General features: G+C 45.0%; 2 protein-coding genes across 2 annotated transcripts in view; one reads left to right on the top strand and one right to left on the bottom strand.

Moving 5' to 3' along the window:
- LOC144099089 (aquaporin AQPAe.a-like) overlaps window positions 1-7,415 on the top strand; it is a 160,680-nt gene extending 153,265 nt beyond the window's left edge. The window contains exons 5-6 of the mRNA XM_077632173.1: window positions 136-460; window positions 4,850-7,415. Coding sequence (XP_077488299.1) covers window positions 136-460; window positions 4,850-4,922 — 398 coding nt within the window. The 3' untranslated portion in view covers window positions 4,923-7,415. The remainder of the gene's footprint in view (window positions 1-135; window positions 461-4,849) is intronic.
- Window positions 6,944-17,882, bottom strand: LOC144099090 (protein FAM8A1). Its single transcript, XM_077632174.1, has 5 exons — window positions 17,505-17,882; window positions 17,062-17,182; window positions 16,730-16,856; window positions 15,883-16,034; window positions 6,944-11,493 (listed from the first exon to the last, which is right to left on the bottom strand). Exons 1-5 carry the CDS (start codon window positions 17,839-17,841, stop codon window positions 11,343-11,345), a joined length of 888 nt encoding a protein of 295 aa, XP_077488300.1. The 5' UTR covers window positions 17,842-17,882; the 3' UTR covers window positions 6,944-11,342.
- Window positions 17,883-18,017: the final 135 nt, after the last annotated feature.

Below are 18,017 nucleotides of genomic sequence, written 5' to 3'. Positions count from 1 at the left end.
TCAACTTTCAAGCATCCACTTCGGGGCGCGCCACGTTAATGTCGTGCTGGTTTTACAGACACGCTCACTGCGCTCTTCTCATGCCTTGTTTACTTTTTTTTGCTAATTCCGTTTTCTTATTTTTCCGGTCGACAGAGTCCAACACGGATGACGACTACGAGGACCCGGACGCGAAGATCGCGAAGTACGCGACCGTGGCACAGAGTCCCAACGGCGCGCCCTCTGGCGCCCACCAGCCCGTGCCGCAGCTGGTGCAACACCAGCAGCAGGCCCGGCAGGTGCACCAGCACCAGCTGCAACAGCACCAGCAGCAGCAGCAGTACGAGGCGGCGAGCTTCGGCCGGCCCGCTGCCAATACCTACTCGCCGACTCCGTCCTCGGCATTCCCAGCGTCCAACGAGGCGGCGTACGCCGGGTCGCTCAGGCCGGCCAACTATGCGTCCTCCATCTACGGTAACAGGTAGGCGAGTCTTCGTCTCCCCTTCGCACATCACACATCTGTTTAAGCGGACTTAAACCACGGCAAATTTTAAAACGAAAGCTTTACTACTCCCCTCCGTAACTTCTTTGCCTTAAACCCAGGTGAAACCTTGAACATTGACCTTGAACCGAGGAGAAACCACGTGACAGCTATGATGTCACTCAGTCGCCGCGAGAGAGAGAGAGCAAGAGAAAACTTTATTTCCATAGAATGTCGGGATTTATGGCAGCTGGGGTTGGTGTGGCCCCCAGGTGGGGGCGGCTTCCTGAGCCACGAAATAAGTGGCAATTGGAAGGTATTACCCGCCGCGGTGGCTCAGTGGTTAGGGCGCTCGACTACTGATGCGGAGTGCCCGGGTTCGAACTCGACCGCGGCGGTCGCGTTTCGATGGAGTCGAAGCGCAAAAGCCGCCCGTGTGCTGTGCGATGTCAGTGCACATTAAAGATCCCCAGGTGGTCGAGATTATTCCGGAGCCCTCCACTACGGCACCTCTTTCTTCCTTTCTTCTCTTAGTCCCTCCTTTATCCCTTCCAAAGCCGCCGCGGTGACTGCGTGGTTATGGCGCTCGGCTGCTGGCCCGAAAGACGCGGGTTCGATCCCGGCCGCGGCGGTCGAATTTCGATGGAGTCGAAATTCTAGAGGCCCGTGTACTGTGCGGTGTCAGTGCACGTTAAAGAACCCCAGGTGGTCGAAATTTCCGGAGCCCTTCACCACGGCGGCTCTCATATCCTGAGTCGCTTTGGGACGTTAAACCCATATAAGCCAAACCAAACGTTTATCCCTTCCCTTACTGCGCGGTTCAGGTGTCCGCCAATATGAGACAGATACTGCGCCATTTCCTTTCCCCAAGAACCAATTTTGGATGGTCTTGTCTGGCCTTCTAAGGAGTTGGTTCCATCTCTCTTGGGAGGGAGCTGGCAGTAAGGTTCGTGGGGGTAGGTTTCCCGCGCAAACCCAGAGGATATGCGCCTGGGTGGCTATTTCTACCTGGTTACAATTTTGGCAGGCGGGGTCGTATTCCCTGTCTGTGATGAGTGATAATCCAGAATGGCTAAGGATCGAATACGTCTGCAACCTGCGGAGCATGGTGGTTGCGCTCGATTTAAGTCGGGGTGAAAACTTCATTTAAAACAAGGGAGTTTAGGACAAGCAGGTCCTTAGACCCCCGCACTCAAGCGGTCATGTCCTGGAGGCTCGTGACGCTGGCAGCTCGGCCTGCGGCGATGGCTTGCTTGGGCGTGTCCTCGGAGCGCAGCAGGGTCTCCCATGTGGTAAGGTGCTCCAGGCCCCGCGGGGGGAGGATCCGCCGGGCAGAGGAAAAGGATATGGTCGAGAGTGGCTTTGGGGTGGTGGCAGAGAAAGATGAACCAGGGAGGGATGGGGTGGGGGGTAAAGCCGACGCTCGGCTTTGCAGGCCTGCGTCAGCTCACTGACGATTAACAACTGGACACCCCACTCCAGTTGTAGTCAACTTAGTGCTGTGCGCGTGTGTTTTGTTGCGAAAGCAACACTACGCCAGGCAGCCAGCTCGGCTCGTCGCGTGGTCGCACTTCAGCCGTATGCCGTGGTGTTGCCTAGCAGCGCCGCAGCCGCGCTCCAACAGAGGGCGTCGACGTCGCCGCTCGCTCCACCAGATGTGCTCCGCTGGAGTAGAGGGAGAGGGGGTGTCGCCTCGCGGGGGTATATATATAGATATATGTCCTTAATAATAATAATAATTGGTTTTGGGGAATGGCGCAGTATCTCTCATATATCGGTGGACACCTGAACCGCACCGTAAGGGAAGAGATAAAAGAGGGAGTGAAAGAAGAAAGGAAGAGGTGCCGTAATGGAGGGCTCCGGAATAATTTCGACCACCTGGGGATCTTTAACGTGCACTGACGTCGCACAGCACATGCACGGGCGCCTTAGCGTTTTGCCTCCATAAAAATGCAGCCGCCGCGGTCGGGTTCGAACCTGGGAACTTCAGATCAGTAGTCGAGCGCCCTATAACCACTGAGCTGAAGCCCCATAAGCCACCCCCCGGCTACGCCCCTGGTGACAACTCGCACTGTGAGCGCCTTTTTCGTCCTTGGGTCAAGCACACGCATGCAGGCTTTCGCAATTGTCAGAGAGGTGGTCGTAAATACATTTAGTGGCAAAAACTCATGAGGGTGCAACGTCCATTGGCGGATATTGACATCTTTGTTGGTTCGCGCGGACAAGAACGTGGACAAGAATATCAGCGAATCCACGACAAACACGTGACTTGACGCAACAGGAAGTTTTGCTCTTGCGCTATCCGGTTCCGCCATAAACATACTTACGGGAAATCGTACGTGTGTTTCTCTATGGTTCGGCTGCTTAAATGGTATAATAGCTCTATGGCTTAAACCATTCCTTAAACAAAGACGATGCTGCTTGCGTGCGATGCGTGGCTAGCATTTAATTGTTGCCACTGCTACTGATTTATCAGTAAATCTACTGATTATTTTTTTAATTTACAGACTCAATGAGAACTAACGTTTTTAGATAAGTCTGCCAAATCTACTGATTTTTGTTTCTTTTCGACTACAAAGGAACGAAATCTACTACTATAGTGCCTAGAATATATTCTAGGCACCATATTACTATTCTTTCGAACAACAGTTTATTGTTCTGTTGTTAAGAGCGCAGCCTGAGGCGCACTTAGATCTTCCTAGCTGCCATGCAATCTGCCCACAAAACAGATAGCATCAGCCGCGGAAGGCTCACATATGCACATGTCGTATGCGTACGATCATTTCAGCCGGAAAAACATGACCACATGCTGTGGCCTCAGCCTCTAGCATACGCGATCGAGTCAGCAACGCTGACTTCGGCATTAACAGCGGTGTAGCTCGTAGCCACGGCGAACCTGCCCGATAGTCTGTCGCGACAGCGCTCTCCTATTAAGTCAGCTTGACCGTACGCATGAGCACGCCCTACGTCTGCATGCACCTGTCTGCTGAAAGTTAAATGAAAGTAGCAGTCAAGGCAGCTACTTCTCTTTCTGGCACTTCTGACAGCTAGATTTTGTTTGCATGCCTTCTCGAGCTTGCAGTGCTGGCATAATCGTCTGCTATTTGCCTACTAGCCTAAGTTTTAAACCCTTGCATAAATTCTCCACTCCATCAGGTTTTTTTTTTTTTGTAATGGCTCAGAGTAGAAGAACTGTAGAAGAACTGCAGATTGGGCTAGTTGGTGTTGATGCATAGTGGAGGTTCAATAGCGCAAACACACACAGACCAAGTAAGAGAACGAGACACACAAACCAGCGCTGAACTTTGTGCGTCTCATTCTCTTACTTGGTCTTTGTGTGTTTGCGCTGTTGAACCTCCACTATGCTCAGAGTTAGATAAGGCTCCATAAATGCTACCAGTGCTCAGTGATTTATGAGGAATGTTCTTTTGTCTGTGCTAGATGTATTGTTTTTCAATCTCTTCAGTAGTGCATGGGATGCTCTGTACATTCGAACTGACCTGTCATGCTTGCCATCAAGCATGGGGTAACCATTAATGCCTTCAGGACACTGCAGGTTTATATCACAAGACCAACAGATATGCTAAGACATATAAATGGCATTCTTGGTTTAGACACATGAAAGTAGTTTGATGCTAACAAGGTTTGTACTATTTGACTAGAAAATGTTTACATGAATGAAGACACGCGCTTTTTTTACTGCATTCACATTATTTGAGCAACCGCCGTGACGAATTTTCGGAAAAATAAAAATAAAAAGTTACTCTGTCAATTAAATAACTGATAATGCATTTGTGTCGTGTGCGTGAAATTAAAAGTATGTTTGCTGTCTGCATCTGTTGCCACAGTTTTGAAGTAGAGCAGAGCTGCACACCCTCTGGGATTTTTGACAGGATTCCTAGAGCACTTGAAGCTTTGAGCAAGTCCAGAACACAATCAGATGAGGCTACTTAAGATGACATACACGTGCACTGATATATGCTGACATTCAGCACTGTGTGTCTCTTTAAGCTGTCCCATCTCAGCATTGTTTCTGACTGGCTCAAAGAATGATGCACCAACCAGCTCAAGCTAGCACATCATTGCACTTCAAGCTCACACACTTTAATGAATCCCTGTACATTTCTTGGCTTGATGATACACAACATATGTGACATCTTAACGAATCATATAATGAAGCAGTGAAGGCGAGGCCTGACGCCTGCGTCTACCTTTTTACTGTTTTAGTTCGCTGGCACAGTAGAGGCATGTCAAAGTGTGCATCTTGTTTACAACAGGAGCACACTAAGGCACCATACTTTTCAGTGTGTGTGTGGGGCATATGTGTGCGTGTATGTGTGCTGAATATCTCAATGTAATATCCTTGCTGCCCTGCTATTTTTTTTGTAGACTTGGAAATGCGCTTCGGACACTTCCGGCACGCCTGGAGTACGGACAAGGACCTGGATCTCCGAAATTTTAAGCTGTACATAAGAAGCATTATGGATGTGTACAAGCAGGTTTCAACAGCCTGCACTTGGATGCTTTGTCGTTTTGCTCAGGTCACAAACCAAGCTAAGTACAGAGAGCATACTTTCACCACCACACCCTCGTTTGCTTTCGTTAACTTTCCCACGACTGTCAATGTGACAGTTGATGCGTACCTTATTTCATGTATTCTGTGATAGTGCAATAACACGATCCCATGGCATGGCTGGTTTTGCATAACAATTCTATTCTGATTCAATCTTATTTTTTCTTTTCCCGCTCTATGAATGGCTCAAGCAACACCCTGCTGTCGCTATTGCTGGAGCTGAGCTAGTTGCAGAGAGCGAATACAGTGGGTGGCATTGCTTGGCTAACGACAATGAGCGGGGAAAACAAATATAGAATGGAATCCGAATAGCATTGTCACATCCCGGTCCAGATTTCCGACTGGAACATGCATTACCTTACTGAATTTGCATGTTTAATCAAAATGCCACAGGAATAAAGAGAGATTTCACCCAGACAGCAAAATAGACAAAACATTTTTGTTTCCGAGGCATGCACTACAAGCACACTTGAGTCCACATTTTTTCTATATATTACTGAAGTGGGTGATAATAATAGCACTACTAATACACAAATGCGTAAGTGATCATGTCAAGCACCCTTGATTGCACGCATTTAAGTTTAGAAAGAAAGCGAGGATTTTGTCATACTTTCATTACACAGGACACTTACCATTCGGCATCTTTATTTCAATTTATTATTTAATGAAATGGAGTTCAGCAGCCCCTCTTTAAAATGTTAAATTCAAAGGAGGCACAGTTTGGCTTGAGTAATTTGTCCAACACCACAAGCCAGGTGTGTCTGAACAGCTGTTTAAAGTGAAACTGCTCGAGTACAAAACTACAAAAGGTAGACACAGCACTGCAAAAAGGTGTGCTTTTGCTCACTCGAATTGGTCTTATCCGTTCTGCGTTATTTACTGTCTTAGCTGTGCAAACTCATGTGTTGTCATAAAAACATACCTGCCTCAGGTTACTCCCAGATCCTCAAGTTGCATTCAAGCCTCTAGAAACACTGGATTATTAAGGAATTTAGGTCATCACGGGCAGCATCCTTTCATTACTTTCTGCCTAGCTTCTGGGGCATTGCATAGACTACCTCTGCAACTGCAGTCAATTTATACCATTACTTAGAGGTCAAAGCAAATGCCATTGGTAGTCAACAGCCATAAGTAAAGCGTATTTACATAGGATAAGGCTTTTTCCACAAGACATTTGCAGCAAATTAATGGAGTGTTCTCGCATTTTGGGCAAATCAGGAAAATCAGCTCAACCAAATTAAGAACCTGACAAATATCATTTGTCCTTATATCAAACATTTTGCCAATTGTTATAAACCAACGCCAGTATAATTCCTCCTCGATTCTCTTCCTTATGCCCTTTGTGATTGGCCAAACCAACACCATGTCATCACTGTGCTTGAGCCAATAGAGAATGTGGGCAATTGCATCATTTCAGCCAATCGGAGAGGACAACTGGATGCAAATCAAAAAGGAATCCTTATACCGGATCAGAGCTGGAGGTTGCCTCAGGGTTTCGGCTGCATGCTTATCAAACACTCAAATATTGGCTGGTTAAGTCGGAATAGTTGCAAGCATTGGCCAATGCTTCCGATGCATGTGGAGGTAACCAGGTGCTATTAGCCTCCAATGAAAGCTGCTACATTGCTGAACGACGTTTCCCTCTCTCTCTGCTACAGTGATACGAAGAGCATAAGTGCAGCCAACTACATGTACTGGCAGGCACATCTTGAATACAGCGGTGTAGTCAGTGCTTCCTTTTTCTGAAATGCAAATGAGGACCTGTGCAACATGAAGCGTAGTGCCGCAACACTTTTGTGACAAAATATTCTATCTAGCACTGCAGAACTGTCACAATTACAATGGGTTTGTGCATTTTAGACGTGTGCTTTAACGAGTGCACGAGGGTATGAAAGGGAACACACAACATATACTGAGATGCATATCGTTCACATATATTTCAGTGTTCCAAGGGTAGAACACATGCCCAAAGGTACAATGAATTTGTGGAAGGCTACATGTTTTTCTTTGCTCACAACCATAGAATGTACTGCTTTTTTTTTACTCCGGATCACGTGTAAGTTTTCACATGGGGAGATGACACAGAAATCCACACATGTATGTACATTATTTTTAGTTTTTACTGTAGAGAAGTACTTTATGGACTCCAGAGAGGCATTTGCACCTCACAGTCCTGAAACGAGGAAATTTCAGTTCACATCAAAGAATATTTTATTTTACAGCAAAATGTGCAACAAAATGATGCTCCTGTTTTGAGATGTAAAATGTTCATTGCTGTTCCTTCTCCAGCTGAAAACCCCTTTTCTCTCAAGCAATAAGCAATCTCACACATTGTGCATGTTTTGTGTGCACGCTGTGAAAATAAAGCTCATGGAGAATGTACAGCCTGTCGTTTCAGTGAACAAAGTGTGCCACCAAAAAAACTGCTGGATTGTCATTAATTTGTCTGCGACATTTAATCAAGTCTAAAGACATAAGTGATCAAGCTTCCGAATATGTATGCCTAGTCAACTTTGTTTCTACACAGAGAACCAACAGCACGGCAATGTTTTTTTCATGTAAAACCATCTGAAGTATGGCTTGACAGACACTGCTTTCTTCAGTTTGAAATGCCTGCAACACATGCCAAACTTCTCAATGTAGTACTTCACTACACACCCTCACATCAAGGCAAGTAATCAGCCATCACAGCGGTCTTGTCTGAAAATAACACCATAACTGCATTTCACATATCTAAGTACAACCGAGTTTAAGCACGGGCAGGTTACCATACTGCAGAGCTAATACAGTTTTTCCTCTCTTGGTACCTATGATATGGATGTGTAACTTTCAAGAGGTCCAGAATCCCTCACAGTGGCAACACTATTGTTTGTATCAGGATGGGCAGGGACTGAAAGACTGGAAAGGGCCGGCATGAAGTGCTTCAGGCCTCCTTTATATGGTGCACATGAAAAGATGCACAATCATACTAGCGGAGTTCTCTGCTGTCTGGAATAAGATATGGGCTCTGTCCAACCTCATTTCCAACCAGTAAGGCATTTAGTGCACGGAGCTGCTACAGGCTTCAATGAGTGAACATGAGAATAGCTTTGTGAGCAAAGGAACCACTGTTTGTTGTTCTAAATAACAAACTCCCTGGTATCTTCTAATGGCCTTGATCCTGTTTTTCGGCCAACAGAGATCTAACCCTTCCACAGTGCAGCCTTTCAACGGCAGAGTTTCCTTGGCATAGTTACATTTTGTCTGAAAAGGTGCCTTTCAATAAATATAAAACTACAAATCGGCACTATCACATTAAAATGTGCCAATTCCAACTAAAGGTCCACACAAAGACAATCGACTAATGTCAAAATTTGGGCCAGAAGGTGATTTTTTTAATAAAAGTGGGAGGGCGGGCAAGCCATCTATAGTAGGATACAATTTAAAGGAAACAGCAGGTGATAACAATGAGCCATGATCCGTGGCATCCTGTATTACTCTGCCGACCATATTGAAACAGCAAACAGGATCAGCTTCTAATGTTTGGCTGCGTTAAACAAGCTAAAGGCATCAAAATTCTTGAGCTTATAATTTCACCTGGTGGTTAGCTTCTTGTTTAGGTGACAAGAAAAGTTTTACAACGGACTACTTTTTTGTCGTGTAGGACTTCTGTGCGATGGTCCTGAATGTGGACAGAACTTCATTGCAGACTTAAAGTTGTATCCGACTACAGTATGAAATACCACTGTGCTGTGGCAACGAAATAAACCAGCACCGAAAAAACATGCACAGCACATGCACATTGCTGATTTCATCACCTGGCCATCACCCAGTGTTTTGAACAGAAGTAGTAACTGAAAGTATTTTGAACAGAAGTAGTAACTGAAAGTACCGATCAGTAGGGCCATCACACTAAACAACCATATTCAAAAGGTCAACACACATGTGCAGTCGTAGACAATATAAGAGAGAACAAAGTTTGAGCACTCATTCATTGATTACTCCATACTTGTAGCAGTTTTTTTTCTGCTTTCTTACTAGATTTTCTCTTGGCATATAATATCCAAACTCATTCTCAAATTTAGTGAAGAAATAAGCAGCAGCAAAATAAGCAGAAACAGCAAAGACAAGAAACCAGCCTCACTACTTCCATATTCAAAGCATAAAAACGTTAATGCTGAATTTATTAATCACATTCTTAAATTCTGTGTTCCCATGGGTGCCCATCGCACCAACTATGATGCGCTTTACAGTAGCAAACATGATTCCTGTCTGCTCTAAATGGTCCCCTTACAACTGCCTGCACACGCAGTGTTTATAAAAAGCCCTCAAATGAGTGATAATCAAAAGAGGCTTATTAGCCAATCAACCTTAATGCATTCATGTGAGCAGCATAACATGAGGAGCCAAAAGGAGTAAGGACACAAGAATTTAAGGGCACAAAAAGCTTGGAGGCTTTCCGACCCAACAAGGAACTGTAGAGGCAGGTATTACAGACAAGTATCAAAAGCAAGCAATGCATAAAACATTATTTTGATTTTAAACTATGAAATCCTGAAATTTGTTGGCTTTCTGAGCCTACTGTGAGTAGCACCTGCATTATGCATGAAATGAGGGTTCAAAAGCATACGAGTACCTTTCTATTGCACATGTAGTGGAGAGATATACTGTCTTTCCAGTTAGATGTTACTGAGACACTGTCTTGGAAATCTAAAACTATAGCAAAGAAGTTGACATCAAATTCTTTAAGATGCATTGGTGAATAATACAGCGTGCTCCTGAATTATGTACTCTGTGTCTACAGCAAAAAAAAAAAAAATTGCAAGCCATAAATTTGACGCCTTTACTTCTCTGACATGTATAGGAAGGCCATGAAAATTTATCCAGCTATGCCACAGCACTACCCAGGTTGTCGGAATAAGCTGATGGCAGAACACCGCATAATTTAGCTACATTTGCAAAGCCCGCAACTATTTCAAAACGAATGCGCTGCACAAGGTTCAATTCCCAGTAACTGAAACCATGGCACTGACACAATCGTTCTGTCACAATTTATCCCACAGAGAATGCTACCCTTTGCACAACCACAAAACTTCAAGGCAATCACAGTTGAAAGGATGGCTCTATCCAACACTGCATCGCTACGTACTACTGCACAACTGTGTGCCACACAACACACAAACATTACAGACGTCCCAAGATAACAACAGTGACGGGACACAGCAGCATGTATCTAAGGGCAACACCTAATGATCCTAACCAGCACCTCCTCGAAACCAGTGCCAGCCAGATGAGCTGGCTTCAGCAGATCAAGCCCCTCCAAATTATTTTTTTTTCTCTCACTCTCCCATTCACTTGCCTCAGTACTTGCTCTACGTGAGCAGTGAAAGGGGTAGAGAGTGCCCATAACCATTGACATAGCACAGGAAGAGGGCAAACAAGTTTTTACATTCTCCTTCAGCATCTATGCACCCGTCAGCATCTGCCAGCCATGCCAGCAGCTATGACAAGCCCCGGCTACTTATAAGTGGTGTCACAATGCCAGTAAACAAGTAGACACGTCCAAGGGGGGAGGTCTGATTGCTAAGCAAGCAATTTGACCGGCACTGAAACAAAGGAGCCGCTGGCCTAACAGCAAGCACTTTAAGTGGACGCCTTTAATGCCACCAAGAACTACAAAGAAAACGGGCATCTATTGTGCGGGCCGAAGTACTGGCACGAAAATGGCGCAGACATGTAACAACAACTGCTGGTTGCAGTACAGGTAAGAGCTTTTCAGCTAAGCTACTGTGGAAAACACTTCTGTGAGCAATGCTTGTGGCCTACTTTGCAACAGACAGCTGCATGGCACTTTTGGGAGTTGTGAAATAGATGCAGGCAGAAGTGAGCCATTGCCCTCAGCGGGGAACGTAGTTTTGTGCTTGGTGTATAATTAACTGCAACAACTCAGGTGACTGGATGAGACCTGAACCAGTCAGTCGAAATGAGGTAGCGAGAAAAAAAAAAAAGGCAACAAGACTGCCATTCCGCGAACAATGTCTCGCTCAAAAATGTTCTAGTCAGGGCGTACTTCACAGTGTTTCTGACTACCGGCTATGACTGTGCTTTTGCAAAGTCTCACAACATTTTGCTAAAATATCAACAGTTTGTCTTTATGAAACCGGTCTTCCAAACAGCAAGCAGGCAAAGTTTCAGGTGTAAAAAATAAGCCGGGATCTTCTCTTGTTCGCTGATGTACATACATTAACAATAGAGGTCAAAATGTGGCTCTAGCAAATATAGGTCCTGCAAGCGGCATTTCAGGTGAGCTGGACAAGGAAACGATGTTTCTTAGGCGTTTTGCGGCGGCAGCTCTTCGACAACGATGCAGTTGCACAAAACATCGTAAGCTGCCCGGCCATGCTGGAAGCAAAAGATCGTCAGGCAGGCTGGGAAGAGGAATGCCATTGTGAAGTTCTTGACAAAGGAACGCAGCAGGGCCCTGGAGAAGATGCGCACAAAAAAAAAAATGGAATAAACAGCTGCACGAAACCATAATGGTGGGGTATTGAGAGAAGGCGGGGGGGAACAGTAATGATAGAACTAGGAAAGTCTGTAGTCCATATGTTTTCACTGCCGTAAACATTGCATGCATGTGGAGGGGCAGTCTAGCACACAAATGAGACTAAAGAGTTCTTTGAAACTGAAAAAAAAAAAGGAGAGCAGTGGTAAAAAAAATTAAAATGCACCTGTTATTCTTACAGCCACAAATGTTTCCATTGTCAGAATGATTTGGCCATCTGGCACGCACTCCTCAAGGAAAGGATTGTCCAGCCAGTCAAAGAACAAAAAATTCACCACACTACTCTGCTAAGCTTTTCCCCACACGGACTAGCAAATGCCAGCCAAGACTGGAAAAATTTAGCAAATAAGCAGACAGACAACAAAAAGAAACACGCAAAATGTGTCACTTCCATCATAAAAAAGAGCTCTAAAAATGAATCTACTCCACACAAATGAGAAAATAAGCAGTTCCTGTTGCCCCTCTATGAACCCAACTTGCTTCTTTTTGCCCATTTCCGCACAGCGAAAATCTGACCTTCATGCAACCACGAACCACAGAGAGCAATTTACAACATTCTCCCCAGAACTGAGTAAAAGTTCAGTCTGACAGCCTTAAAGGGGCCCCGAAACACATAATCAGTGCATTGTTTTGCCTCTTGGTTCCATAGAATGAGTTATAGTGATGCTATTAGCATCAGTCATACCGCATATACTCCGGTTTTTAATGTTTTAATTAGCTCGCCAAAACAAATTCATGACGCTGACGGTGTCATCATACAGTGGCGGTTTTTTGCAGTTGATATGACATCACTTGGCGGGAGCTTGATGATTGGACAAACAGTAAAATGTACTGCAAATTGTGTTAATAACTAGGTACGTTCTGTCAAGTTTTTGTGTTTTATATTACATCAACAAAACCAACTTGTTTGCCTTAGATAAAAGTGCTGCAAAGCAAGCAAAACAAAAATACACCATAGATGCTCTGGCTACTTTTTGCATCGAAGGACTTTGCGCCACTCTGTAAACATCCTACGACCTAGCACACAACACTTATGGCTACTCTCTATGTATCTGAGAACGGCTTTGCGGAATCGACCTGCTCGAGGCATTGCACACATTATAGGTGACACCGTATCCTCCGCAAAAGCTAAAATATTTTTTCGCTGCAGGTAACCATGGCAGAGCTTCGGCTCACTGGAGAAACGAAGAGGCATGCTGTCATAGTGTCGTTGGTTGCAGGACACCCCGATTCAGAGATTGCGACATTCTTGAAGGTTGCCCGATCATTCGTCTTCAAAGTTCGGAAAGAAGTGGAGGCTGCCAATGGTGATGTGGACGCAGTTTCTCAAAGGAAACGACATTGTCGGCGTTTTGACACTCTTAGGACGCTAGAATTCATCAGTCGCGTCCAAGCTAATATTGATGAAGACCTTGGCAAGTCGATAGAGCCATCGCCAAGGAGGTGGAGGTTGACGAGGCCACTGTCAGACGCGTGGTTCATGAGGACCTTCGCTACAAGTCCTATGCTATGCAGAGAGGACAGTTTATGTCCGAGATAACCAAGGAGAACCGCCTGATCAGAGCTAAGCGCCTCCTGAACAAACTGAAACACTCAAAGGAGCCTGGAATGCTGTGGTTTTTCTCTGATGAAAAAAACCTCGTCCAGGACCAGAAGGTCAACCGCAGAAATGATTGGAGGCTGTGTCAAGGCCCTGAGGAAGTCCCAACCGTGATGAGGACATATTTTCCAGCATCAGTGATGGTCCTGGGCATTGTGAGCACTGAAGGAGATGTGATGCCTCCACATATTTTTTCTTCAAGGTAGCAGGGTCAATGCTGTTGCTTACACTGAGGTACTGAACACGGTTGTGAAGCCTTGGATTACTTCTGTGGCACGTGGGAGGCCATATGTTTTCCAACAAGACTCTGCACCATCCCACATACAACCCAAGAAGGGATGGCTGAAAACCTCCACGACCATATCACTCGAAACATGTGGCCTCCCAGCTCCCCCAGATCTTAACCCAATGGACTATTATGTATGAGGCGTGATTGAGAGGGAGTCCAATAGACACCCACAAAACACCATTGCAGCCCTAAGAGGCGCTATTGTTGATGCAATGGCGAATGTTCCGAAGACTCACTTCATCACTGCCTATGGTCAGTGGAGTCCATGTGGAGTCCGTGGTTGCTGCTCTTGGCGGTTTAATTGAATAATAAAACTCATTGCATGCATGGCTACCTGTACACAATGTTAACTGGTCCTAAACTATCTCTCCCCAGTATCTGTGTCCGTTTGCGCGTGGACATAACTTTGTTCTCAAATACCTGCCGCACCCGGTATATCAAACCATAAGTACAACCACAAGGGGAAAGACATATTTCACCTGAATTTTTTTTAAAAAATGCACCAATGGAACAACAGGTTCTTAAAATGGAAACATGGGGAATCCTCAGTGCGTTCAGAATTTTCCGCAGCCACAACAGTTCAAACGAAAAGCGATGTTGAGAAACTCCCACCAATTAGCTGACAACAAATTACGGAGGGCACTTAAGACTGCTTACATGCTTTGAAGGTGAAAGCATTTATTTTTTATTTATATTTGTCCCTTCCTTTCTAATTACACACCTACTCATTAGAATACAGTCGTAAGGCAATGCATACACTAGGTTTACACTTATTCACCAAAAAGCAACGCGGTTTTGCGGCCCAGTTGCCGGGCTTCATTGCTGATGAGGCATATAAGGCTTTTGCCTTAAAACTTGTTTGCAAATTAACGGGACACTGAGGACAAAGTGAAGGTAGCCAGTATCGATAGACTGACACGCGTTAATGACAAACACACGCTACTCTCACTGAACGGTGCTTTATATAAGCTGAAGAATAACAAAAAAAAAGGAAATATCGGTGTCGCCATCGCCAAGATTTTGCAAGCAAACTGTGGTGCGCAGACATTGTTTTTTTGGGCGCAGACCCCAGGGGCTAGGCTACATTGCAATTACTTCAAAACTGCTATCACGGAGTCCTTTTTGATGTAGCCACCAGCAGTTCGAATTGAAAAGCAGGAAAATTTTTAAAAGCAAGTTTTTTTCGCTATACACATGTTTTCCGCTGCCGGACATCATCAACACAGCCAGAAAAATCCAGACCCAATTTTTACTCAGAAAAAATTTAATGGAGTTGTTCTCAGCATCGAAAGTGCATGCGTCATTTCTAGGGGCATGCGAATTGTACTTTTCCTAACAGAACTGAATACGAACAGTGTAGCTAAAAATTGAATCAAACACGAATCGAATATTAGTACCAATATTAGGTACCTGTGCGAATATTCGTACAGAATGAGCAGTTGTGCAAAACATTGAAGCGCCAATGGTAGCACTGCTGTACAGCGCTATAAGTTTAAATCTCATTAAGGCTATAACTGCTAAAAGACATAGCACTAATCTCCGCTAATGGGTCACAGCACAAAGTCACTGTGATAACGCCAAGGCCGTCAAGTTATAGGTATAGGAATATTACCGTTTGCTTGGTTTGGTCAAAGACCCTTTTCCCAACACTTTCACTCCAGAAAAGCCGAGCACCAGGCTGGAGGAAACCTTGTACCCATTAGGAAACCTGTGGGTATCTGGCTGCACTAGAGCCACGCTGTGGGAAATGAGACTCGTGGTACCTACGTATGAGCCAGGGTCTCCGCGATCGAGCATAAAGGCAGGGTTTTGCTGAATTTGCCAGAGTCCTGCAGCTGCATCATCCAGTCTTAGGGCCATGTACAAGCATTATGAAGCTGCACACAAACTAATTGCGCCGCTGCGCAGAACCCTTCATTCCATTCATACTTTTCGTGGACAGATGGTGCGCGACGTCGGTGTGGCCCATTATTGGAACAGTCGTCGAAGAAAATATGGCGAGCCTTATTCGAACCTCCTGCCGATTATTCGAAAACTATTAAATAAGTCAAGGACATATTTGGTTCCTTTTGAATAATTTTGACAATACACTTTTTGATAATAAAATAGGATATTGAATTCGCTATTAGAAATTTTCGAATATTCGCACACACCTAGTCACCAACCAGGCGGTGTTCCGTCGAAGATGTTCTCGTTCAAACCACTTGTCATTTCAATCCATTCTTCATCTTTGTCTTTTTAACACTTCCTGAAAATTAACACCTAGACTCAATTTTGTGAAATCTAGCACACCCATTTATAGAATTCCTTCTTCTGGTGTTTTTGATGAGATGAAACATACAGGCTTACACCTTGACAGCTTGAACACCAGCTGTACTCATAGGCAAGGACAAAGAGACATCTGCTTCTAGTAACATACCAGCCCAGTCCAATGTCTCCAGCCGGGTAGACTCGGATGCGGCTTCCACCAATCTCTTCCACGCTAGCGCACGAGACGACCTTCAGGCCAAAGACTCCCTTGCCTGGTGTCCTGCCACCTGGTGAGTCCACGCCCTTGTGCAGGCAGATGGTCTGCGGGACACCATCAGGCACACCACAGCGAAATGTCATCTCAGCGTCAGTTCTTCACAAGACTATGAAAGCGTTACAGTGATGAGGGTAAATAGGTCCTCTCAAAATCATTTTTCTTCTAATCTTCAGCAGCGCACAACATCTGAGCTGACAGGCTTACAGCATTACTGAGGAATTTGACCTACACTCTGAAAATTTGACAGCTGCATTACGGCAATCTTACTATACATTCACAACTGAATTCAAGTTATTTCCTTTCAAAATACTTCCCCATGTTCTAGAAATAAAATTTGCAAACTAAATGATACGGAAAGTCTAGAGCCATGTCTTTAAACACAACTTGTAGAAACCTGTTCTTAATTTCACTCTTCCCTGGTGATCTGTGCAGATAGCATAGCATAGCAGTCAGAAATAGAATTATGACAACAAACTAATGCAAAAAGATAAGTCCTTGCATGTGCAAGAAATAAGGCAGCATTCTAGTAATTACAGTTAAACTATTATCACGCCATGTAGAATTAAGTGCATTTCCCCTATCAATTATAACAGCACACAAAAAAGCAGGGCACAAATTAAGGGTAGAGCAACTTTTGTCCCATCAAGGGTTTTTGCAGAAGAGCATGAGCCTGCTTGGACGTGTCTTTCAAGAAGAAGCATGTTCAAGAATTTCTTACAGATGAAAAAGGAAGTAATACCTCATATAGGCAGACTAGTATCCGGTGGATGACCTCCAGGACCACAATCTCTGATGTAACCTCCAAGGCCAGCTTATAATTGAGGGCATCCTCACGAAGTAAGTCGAAATCATATTTCTCGAGATCTCTAAAAAAGTGGATATGACAACAAATGTTAAGAGATACCAAGTCCCCTTTAACTTCTCAGATAATTTTACAGCAAGCACTCAATGCCTTTATACAGCTGAAAGCATTGCAGCTGCAAGAAAAATATTTTCCCAAAAATCCTTGCACGTCAGCAGTAGTCGATCCGCACTTCGCTTAAAGTAATCAACGATGTAAACGGCACTTACATGATGTCAAAAAAGTCGACGGCGATATACGTGACCAGTAGCTTAACGAACAGCAAGATGAACGAGTCCAGCACTTCTGCTGCAAATCGCTTCCACAGAGGTGGTAGTTTGAACTCGTGTCCTGAACGACAAAAACGGTGCTCGTTTCACCGCGCGAGAAAAAATAGATGCACTGACACGCACGCGTAGGCGATCATGAAACGCAGGTCTACCACCTGGACAGCATTTCCTGTACAAACACAAGGGCGCGAGCCACGTTACCCAGTTTTTATTAAAAGCCAATCAGCATAAGCTTAGGACGATTAGCACGCACGCGGAGGGTGTTTAGTGCAACGAAATGTCACAAGGCACAGCGAAAAATGTTCGAAGCCTCCGCCACAACTCGTTCAATTATATATGTCCCTGTGCAACCGAACGTTGGAAAGGGGAAAAGCGCTAGTTACCCAGCCTGGGTCGCTGCACTCTTTGTCCGCCGACCAAGTTTTGGTTCGCAATGAAAGTTCTCGGAAGGTTTCGGTTGATGTCAACGGATTCGTAGGCGGTTCTGTTTTGGTTCGCAGCTTGCAGAGCAACGTAAGGCAGCGCGGCCGTGAAGCATTGCCAGTGGTAGCACTGCCACAGCCACTGGTTTAGGGCCGCGATGTATTCGTCCCTGGACGCCTTTTGACGGCTCCCTGGGGAGCTTGAATCGTTCGACGGCATTTGATCTCCTGTGGCACCGGGCACGCGTTCAGAGTTGTGATGAATTTTCTCATCCTTCGAACTGCCGTCCTCAGCCATCACAACACACCGGGATTGAAAATGCGAGGCGAAAGGCACAAGACCGGCGCTAGGGCGGCTACCGGCGCGCCTACTGCAATAAGAAAAAAAAATATTATTATGCTAAGCAATAGTATACAATAAATAACCTTTCAAAACGCGTTCAACATATTGACGTTAGTTTTAACTTTAATTCG

This window comes from Amblyomma americanum, chromosome 7 (genome assembly GCF_052857255.1).
Source record: "Amblyomma americanum isolate KBUSLIRL-KWMA chromosome 7, ASM5285725v1, whole genome shotgun sequence".
NCBI classification, from domain to species: domain Eukaryota; kingdom Metazoa; phylum Arthropoda; class Arachnida; order Ixodida; family Ixodidae; genus Amblyomma; species Amblyomma americanum.
This window is presented reverse-complemented; position numbering and strand designations above follow the sequence as displayed.

Excerpts from the sequence above, each read along its gene's own strand:
- LOC144099090 (XM_077632174.1), bottom strand. The coding sequence starts at position 17,841 with ATGGCTGAGGACGGCAGTTCGAAGGATGAGAAAATTCATCACAACTCT. Across the intron at positions 16,035-16,729 it reads TACTAGTCTGCCTATATGAG|ACCATCTGCCTGCACAAGGG; the intron begins GTATTACTTCCT and ends GGTGTCCCGCAG. Across the intron at positions 11,494-15,882 it reads GGAGACATTGGACTGGGCTG|GGCCCTGCTGCGTTCCTTTG; the intron begins GTATGTTACTAG and ends CATCTTCTCCAG.